This window comes from Rhodamnia argentea, chromosome 7 (genome assembly GCF_020921035.1).
Source record: "Rhodamnia argentea isolate NSW1041297 chromosome 7, ASM2092103v1, whole genome shotgun sequence".
NCBI lineage: Eukaryota > Viridiplantae > Streptophyta > Magnoliopsida > Myrtales > Myrtaceae > Rhodamnia > Rhodamnia argentea.
This window is the reverse complement of record NC_063156.1, coordinates 3,518,439-3,527,368: the sequence shown is the minus strand read 5'-3', so window position 1 is coordinate 3,527,368 and position 8,930 is coordinate 3,518,439. Positions and strand designations below refer to the sequence as shown.

General features: G+C 41.0%; 1 protein-coding gene across 1 annotated transcript; it reads left to right on the top strand.

Moving 5' to 3' along the window:
• Nucleotides 1–627: 627 nt before the first annotated feature.
• LOC125315814 (pleiotropic drug resistance protein 3-like) lies at nt 628–8,709 on the top strand. The gene is made up of 23 exons (XM_048281687.1): nt 628–1,027; nt 1,118–1,241; nt 2,043–2,128; nt 2,229–2,313; nt 2,390–2,549; nt 2,633–2,709; nt 2,809–2,862; nt 2,950–3,040; nt 3,149–3,450; nt 3,534–3,815; nt 3,911–4,224; nt 4,304–4,464; nt 4,541–4,644; nt 4,735–4,888; nt 5,261–5,331; nt 5,422–5,754; nt 6,221–6,511; nt 6,714–6,797; nt 7,044–7,177; nt 7,398–7,622; nt 7,744–7,915; nt 8,011–8,265; nt 8,388–8,709. Exons 1-23 carry the CDS (start codon nt 636–638, stop codon nt 8,652–8,654), a joined length of 4,218 nt encoding a protein of 1,405 aa, XP_048137644.1. The 5' UTR covers nt 628–635; the 3' UTR covers nt 8,655–8,709.
• The last annotated feature ends 221 nt before the right edge of the window (nt 8,710–8,930 follow it).

The window sequence follows — 8,930 nt, the reverse complement described above, 5'->3', positions numbered from 1 at the left end:
ACTTTAGCATTATATGTCTAAAATATATAGATGCAAACTAAAATTCAAAGATACAAAATACCTCTTATTTTCTTACAATCAAAGAAGCAGAGATTAAAGAACCTTTCTTCATAGTCATGACTTATTCAAACACAAGATCCTACAATAATCGGAAGTTCAAAGTATACAATATAATTAAATTCCTATTTTTTGGTTATTAAGGTTTTATTTGTAATTTGGGAACAATATCCACATAATATTTTTATTTGGCCGGAGAGTAACATCTGCTAGTTTAGAAGTTGCAACAAAGTTCTTCATGTATTCCTTATTGTTTGAATATTATTATGTTCCTTCAAATAAGAGAAAAAAACTGTTAAGCAAGTCTCCACATAAATGATTCTAAACAATCGGAACCTTGATGAATATTTCCTTAACATATTCGATCGTGACCTGCTTTGGAAAAGGCACTATGACATAATAAAAATAAGAAACCTGTTCAATAAATCTCCCATTATGAAGATAGAAAACGTGAGGTTGAGAGTTGATCGACCATATTCCTAGCTAATGGGAGGGTCATCTCAGCATTTTCCTTTAATGATCGCATACAAAGAAAACGTTCGACTTCGTTTGGCCTATAAAGATCTAAAATAACTAAAATGGCACAGTCGTCCACGACGAGCAACGAGCCAGCCTCGCCCATGGGGATTGAGCTCTCCGAGACAGAGGGGATACAAAGCCAAAGCTTCTCTTCGCCTCTGCACCACCGCGCCTCGAGCAGCTTCAGCAGCGTCGCTGACTCAGGGGACCAGAAGCCGTCGACGTTCGGCGAGGATCACCGGCAGGAGGATGACGAGCTGGAGCTGCAATGGGCGGCGATCCATAGGCTGCCGACGTTCCGGCGGCTGAGGGCGGCAGTGCTCGGCCGCGAGGTGGTGGACGTGATGAAGGTCGGGGACTCGGAGGGGCGGGTGTTCGTGGACGGCCTGTTGAAGAGGATCGAAGAGGACAATCTCCGGCTTCTCCAGAATATCCGGGAGCGAGTGCAGAGGCAGGCATTCTGTAACTTTTTTTTTTTCCCATGCGCATTCAATTATTTTAATAAGCCAAAGTGTAGCTAATATGCTATTTAATTGTTTAGAGTGGGCCTTGAATTGCCGACGGTGGAAGTGAGGTATCAGAATCTGTGCATAGAAGCAGAAAGCGAAGCCGTTCACGGGGAACACATCCCAACTCTTTGGAACGCACTCAAAACCATTTTCTACGTGAGATATTCTTCTCTGTTGTGAACAGTATGTTTGGCACTTCTGTTGGAGGTTACAACTGAAGTCAAAGAACAAATTATCAGTTGTGAACAGTATGTTTGGGTAACACAGCCCACAAGTTTTGACACTTCCGTTGAAAGTCGGAGTTCCGAAGAGCTTCATTTTTCGAGACATTAGGACAGGACATTGAGATTAGCCGCGAGTTCCAGATGGATCTTACTGTCGGGAAATTGGCAGTTTTAGGACATCAATGTCTCAATGGGACAAGATTGAAAAGAATCTGCTTTCAAATGTTTCGCTTATCCTGAATCGACGGCGCGCGACATACGGGTTGCACCGCATCTTTGTACAGAAAATTAAGTACATATTTTTCACAAGACAAGTTCCTAATGAAACCCATGCGGAATCCAGTTGCACCTACTTAATGTTCTCAAGAGTTTTATGAGGAATCTGATTTGTATTGTCTTTAATTTGTGTATTTGATGTCAATATCATTGTCCATTTTCTACGTGAGATTTTCTTCTCTATCTTCTTCTCTCTCCACCAAGCTCGTAAGTTTTTTAAAGATTCATCCAGGTCGATATAACTGAAGTAAAATAAAAAATTACCTTTTGTAACTTGATTTGTAACTTAGGAGCTTCAATACAACTCTATTTAACTTGATTTTTATTATCTTTAATTGGCTTATTTGATATTATCTCATGCTACTGCTTCTCTGTTCCTTCAAGCTATTGTAACCCATCCTGATAAAAATGATAGGACATAAACACAGGAACCATGATCCATTTTTCTCTGTGACAGGCTCCAACAAATAAGGTTGGCTGCAGGTATCAGGGGAACAAGATAAGAATTCTCGAGAACATTGGCGGCATCCTTAAGCCTGCGAGGTTACTATTAAAGCTTAGCATATGAACTGATTTAGATTCACCAGTTGAATTCTATGAAGCTGCTATACGGTGCAATCTACATCTCTGGGAGTTGTTGCAGGATGACACTATTGCTAGGGCCACCGGGATGCGGGAAGACCACCTTATTACAAGCATTAGCAGGCAAATCAGAGAAATCGCTCGAGGTACTACCTTGTTCAGACGCAAATCATTATGCATATATGTGAGAATGGCGGAACTGACAAATGATGTCTGATCAAGGTCAAGGGACAGATCTCCTACAATGGTTACAAGCTGAATGAGTTTGTTCCTCAGAAGACTTCAGCCTATACAAGCCAATATGATGTTCATATTTCCGAGATGACTGTGAGGGAGACGCTTGACTTCTCTGCGCGATGTCAGGGCATTGGAGGAAGGGCAGGTACCAGTTTATTCTACAACCTGGAAGTAACTATTTGTTCCGGTAATCATTTCTGATCCAATTTATGTTGCTTTTTGTTGAAGACATGTTGAAAGAAGTCAGTAAAAGGGAGAAGCAAATGGGAATTAATCCAGACACAAGCATAGACACCTACATGAAGGTTAATGTTCGCACAAATTTGGATTTAATTTTCCCATTTTCCAGTTACAGTGGCGATTGGCAAATTCCAGTTTCTGATGACTTTATGCAACAAGAACAGGCCATATCGATAGGGGGACTGAAAAGGACCCTCCAAACAGACTACATATTGAAGGTAACCTTTCCAATGAGGAAACAAATTATGAAGTATATTGTTCGTGCAGGTTTTTTGCACTGTTGCTCTCATCTTTTGCCTTTTCAGGTTCTCGGACTTGACATCTGCGCAGATACAGTTGTAGGGGATGCAATGATCAGAGGAATTTCTGGTGGTCAAAAGAGAAGGCTGACAACTGGTTAGCATTACGTGAAGTCTCAGCGAATGATGAGAAACTTATAGGACCAGTTATGTCACATTGAAAGTTTTAGATTTCGTTACTGATCTTTCAGTGTTCTCTCTTCAGGGGAAATGATTATTGGTCCAGCGAGAGTTCTATTTATGGACGAGATTTCAACAGGCTTGGACAGCTCCACCACCTTTCAGATCATTACATGCTTGCAGCAACTGGCACACATAACAGAGTACACAATTTTGGTGTCGCTTCTTCAGCCAGCACCAGAGACTTTTGATCTCTTTGATGACATAATTCTAATGGCAGAGGGACATGTAGTGTACCATGGACCTCGGACCAATGTTCTCAATTTCTTTGGACACTGTGGTTTCAAGTGCCCGACCAGAAAAGGCATTGCTGACTTTCTCCAAGAAGTATGCACTCTCATTTATTGAAGTTATGTCCAACCTGTGCAAGCTTAGCGATAATATGTTCTGTTATTGGGAATTCTCGGCAGGTAGTTTCTAAAAAGGACCAGGCACAATACTGGCATCACAAAGACCAGACTTATTGTTTCATATCTCCAAGCACGTTTGCGAGGATGTTTCAAGAATTTCCAATGGGAAAGAACCTAGACGAGGAACTTGCCAGGCCTTTAAAGAAAACTGACCTTCACAGAAGTGCCTTAACTTTCGAAATTTACTCGTTGAAAAAGTGGGAGCTGTTCAAAGCGTGCCTTTCGAGAGAATGGCTCCTCATGAAGCGCAACTGTTTTGTTCATGTCTTCAAATCAGCACAGGTAATTGCCTATTGGGACTCAAAATGTGTAGTCACGACACATGGTTAATGAGAAATGTACGCGGGATTCATCGAGTTGGTGGTTTCTCTTTGCAGCTTGTGGTCATTGCAGTTATGACAGTCACCGTCTTCTGGCGCCCACGAATGAAACTCGATTTGGTGCATGCAGATCTTTTCATGGGTTCCCTGTATTATGCTCTCATCCGACTCATGGTTATTGGCATTCAGGAGCTGGCAATGACTGTTTCTAGACTTAGTGTCTTTTACAAGCAACGTGATTTTTTCTTCTACCCTGCATGGGCTTATACCATTCCAGCGGCCATACTGAAAATTCCATTCTCTTTACTTGATGCGTTTCTGTGGACAGCTATTACCTATTATGGAGTTGGTTATAGTCCTGAGCCACAGAGGTAATTCCGACATTCACTATATCAGAGAGCTGATATGGATTTTAGCCATTTTCACTTCCAATTTTTTGTTGACTGTCAGGTTCTTTTATCAATTCATCCTGCTCTTCCTATTGCATCAAGTATCACTATCAATGTTCCGATTGATAGCTTCCGTGGTTCGAAATCCCCCTGTTGCAGCAATTTGCAGTTTATTCTCTTTACTTGTTTTGTTTTTGTTCGGTGGCTTTGTCATCTCAAAACGTAAGTTCTGTTTTACTGCTTCTAATGGTAGTGACTTTAGAAAAGTGACAGGAACTTAGCAACCTTCTGTCTGCAGCTTCTCTGCCAGGTTGGTTGAAGTGGGGCTTCTGGTTATCTCCATTGTCATATGCAGAAATAGGTGCTTCAATTAATGAGTTTCTCGCTCCGAGGTGGCAAAAGGTGACGTCTTAAAGAACTAACCAGTCTCACCTGAATGGATTATGAAGATGGTTGGGTTTAGTATGTAACAGGCTAATTTGTCCTTCGCAGGTTTCATCTCTTGATGGCACTCTGGGGCAACAAGTGCTAAGACAGCGTGGTCTAGATTTTACTGACTATTTCTACTGGATATCAGTCGGGTCATTGATTGGATTCTGGATGGTTTTCAACATTGGGTTCACGTGTGCTCTGAGTTTTTCTATAGGTAATTGAAAATGAAACCTAAGGATATTCTCAGCAGGTTGACATTCTTTCGCTGAAATACATGTATGTATCGGCAAACCACAGCTCCCAGTAGACCTCGAGCTGTTGTCTCCAGTAAGAAGCACTCCCAGTTGGATAAAGACAGAGACATTAGCCATCTTACTCCAGGAGAACAGGTGGCCAACAAAGATACCACTGAAACAAAAATTAGAGGTGAGAAGAATCATAAGCAGTTAGTCATTATCCTCTTTCGAAAATCAGCACTACTGCAAAGAAAGGTGGACGTAGTTCACTCATGAGTACAAATGATAAGTTTAAGTAAGATTATATTACCTTCGGCACCAGTGACAATTACAATTTCGAAATTGTATAGGGATGGTTTTAACATTTGAACCCACAACTCTAACATTCGAAAACATTCAGTACTTCGTGGAAACACCCAAGGTGAGGCATTTCAGTTGCTGAACATAAGTATTCTTGTGCCTATCTTATCAATTATTGATTGGCATAACAGAACCTCCAATGTTTCCCCAGAAACTGAGAGAGCATGGTGTTAAAGAGAGAAGACTACAACTTCTTCAAGATATTACCGGAGCATTCAGACCTGGAGTCCTAACGGCCTTGATGGGTATCAGTGGAGCAGGGAAAACTACGTTGATGGATGTTCTTTCGGGAAGAAAAACTAGCGGTTCTATCGAAGGAGATATAAAGGTTGGAGGGTATCCTAAAGTTCAAGTCGCGTATGCCAGAATATCTGGCTACTGTGAGCAAACCGACATACATTCTCCACAAGTTACAATTGAGGAATCGGTGGCATACTCAGCTTGGTTAAGGTTGCCGGCCCACATTGACACAAATACAAGAGCCGTAATTTTTCTTCATCCGGATAGAATATGCCGATCATTTTGATACCCTATTCATTGATGTTTGAGCAGGACTCGAACTTGGAACAAACGGATTGAGCATCAGAGCATTCAATAAGTGAATAAAACTGGAAGTTTTTCATACATCACATTTTGAGACATGAAATGCAATTTTTTTCTACTAATTGTCGGATAAAACTTGTTGGCAGTCTTGACCAGATATGTGCCAATCAATGGCTAAATCTTGTGCTCAACTGGACAGATTTTAGCATATCATTTGTATCTATCTATAATTAGCTGATGTCTAGGAAGCACAAAGAACTTGTGTACACTAGATATTCTCGTGCTGATCAAACCAGCAAGCAGACAAAAACTAAATTGGGTCTCTCACATCACATATTGAGTGATGAGATTTGGAACTGCTTAGTACCTATATCTGCATCCCAACTGAATTACATGTTGTCAATCAGGAATTTGTGGCTGCAGTACTTGAAATGATTGAGCTAGATGACATAAAAGGTGCTATAGTTGGTGTTCCTGGTGTGACCAGCATATCAACAGAGCAGCGTAAACGGCTGACTATAGCAGTGGAGCTTGTTTCTAACCCATCGATCTTGTTCATGGACGAACCTACTTCTGGTCTTGATGCCAGAGCAGCAGCCATCGTAATGCGAGTCGTGAAGAATATTGTAAGCACAGGGAGGACAATTGTGTGCACAATTCACCAGCCAAGCATTGACGTATTTGAGGCTTTTGATGAGGTAACTTTTTAATGCTTTTTCCCCTATAACTGTCTATTCTGCTCTCTGTAATTATGCTTAGACAGTAGAGTTTCTGTGGAAATCGCATTCATACATCAACTCTCACACGATGCACAACTCCGTCCATATACTTTCCTTGAGTGCATTAATAACTGATGAGAAGAACATGACTGAAATATATCGCATTTGATAAACAATGCAGCTGATCCTGTTGAAAAGAGGGGGTCAAATGATATACTCTGGAGAGCTTGGCGAGCATTCAAATAAGCTTATTAAATATTTTGAGGTAAGTGTCACCCCTCGGGTGTGAGCTCTTCACTTTATACTTCTTTTTCATAATTTGCACATCATTAAGTATGAATTGCTCCTATTATCAGCTACAAACCATGCTGACATAACCAAAAGGAAGAAAGATATGCGAAATTGGCAAAACTATTGAATAGTCTTACCAGGTACTCCACGCTGGAGATGAAAAAACTTAAATTGAGTTAAGAAAGATTAGCTAATGAATCCCTACATTTCTCTTATCCAGAGTATTCCCGGAGTGCCAAAAATAAAGGATAATTACAACCCTGCAACGTGGATGCTGGAGATCACAAGTTCTTCGGTAGAATCTCAACTTGGTATAGACTACGGCGTCATATATAAGGAGTCTGACCAGTGCAGGTAAGCATATAGTAGACTAATCTTCAAAACACGTGTTAAGCACAAATCAAGTGCTCATTAAGCGCACAATCTGCAAACTTCAATGCTTCTGTCTCCCAAGTGATGCTAACTTGGCGTGCTAACCGGAAAATGACAACATGTTCTCATAAATGATGCTTCCTGTGCTTGCTAGGGAAAAAAAAAAATGATGTCTGCTGATACATTTTGTTGATCTCTATAGGACGAGCCAAGAATTAGTCAGAGAGCTAAGCTTGCCCGTGACTGGCAAAGAAATATGCTTCGCTGCGCGGTTCCCACAAAATAGGTGGGTGCAGTTCAAAACATGCCTGTGGAAACAACATTTAACCTACTGGAGAAGCCCTAAGTACAACCTGGTGCGCCTGCTTTTCATTACGGCATCTTCCTTGTTGTGTGCTGCTCTCCTTTGGCAGAAAGGAAAGGAAATGTAAGTTGTTCATAAACCTAGTTACTCCGGGAAAAATATTTTGTAACTTGTCAAACATCAGGATTAGAAGCTTGTAAAACTCACCATCTAAGATGCTAAAACATGATTCTTTGTTCTGTAGAAATGACGAGCAGGATCTTCTCAACATACTTGGATCGATGTTTATCTTCGTGCAAATGACAGGGATAGGCAACTGCAATTCGGTGCTTCCATTTGTTGCTACCGAACGGATTGTTGTCTACAGGGAAAGATTCGCCGGAATGTACTCGTCTTGGTCCTATTCATTTGCTCAGGTCAATGATTCATGCTCCTTCTCGACTAATTAGTGATATATTTCTCGTTCTTCCAAATCTTAACAAAGATATTATGCCCCTCAAGTATGTTGCAGGTGGTTATTGAAATTCCGTACGTATTCCTGCAAACGGTTCTGTTTGTGCTGATCACATTCCCTGCCATAGGCTTCTATGTCTCATTCTATAAAGTGTTCTGGTACTTCTACACCATGTTCTGTACGCTGCTCTATTTCAACTACTTCGGAATGATGCTGGTTTCACTGACACCGACGTACCAAGTGGCTGTGTTGTTCGCGAGTTTTTTCTACACGACATTCAATCTGTTTGCTGGGTTCCTCATTCCTGGACCCGTAAGTCTCTAATTCAACTTCTGCTACCCCGTCAAGAAACGACGGAAGCAGATCTGTCACGCAAAATCACGACTATTAGTTGTCACTTAACACATCTAATCTTTTTCCGATACTTTTCGCAGGATATTCCGGTGTGGTGGCGTTGGTGTTACTGGATATGCCCAAACGCGTGGTCATTGAGAGGCTTACTTAGTTCGCAATACGGAGACATTCATAAAGAGATCACAGTTCAGGGACAACAAATGACAATCAGCGCCTTCCTGGAAAATTATTTTGGATATCACTACGATCAACTCTATATCGTAGCCATCGTGCTTTCGGCCTTTCCGCTGATTTTCACGTCTATATTTGCTTGTGCCATTGCAAAAGTGAACTTCCAAAAGAGATGAAATGGAGTGTAGAGACTGGTTCATTGTATACTTCCACTTAGAAAGATAATGTAGTTTCCGACAGTATTGTGCGCCCGATTCATCGGCCTGTAATGTTGTACATCATTATTTCCGTTAAATGATTGATTTTAAAATCTGAAAGGTCGATCTAATTGAAATCACCTTGAAAGGAGTGTTTTCGAACTCTTCTGGCATAAAAGTATCTTGTACAAATTTTGGAAGTCCAAGAGAAAAGGCAATTTATCCTTTTCATTTGCTGCGCATGGTTTCTCTTGT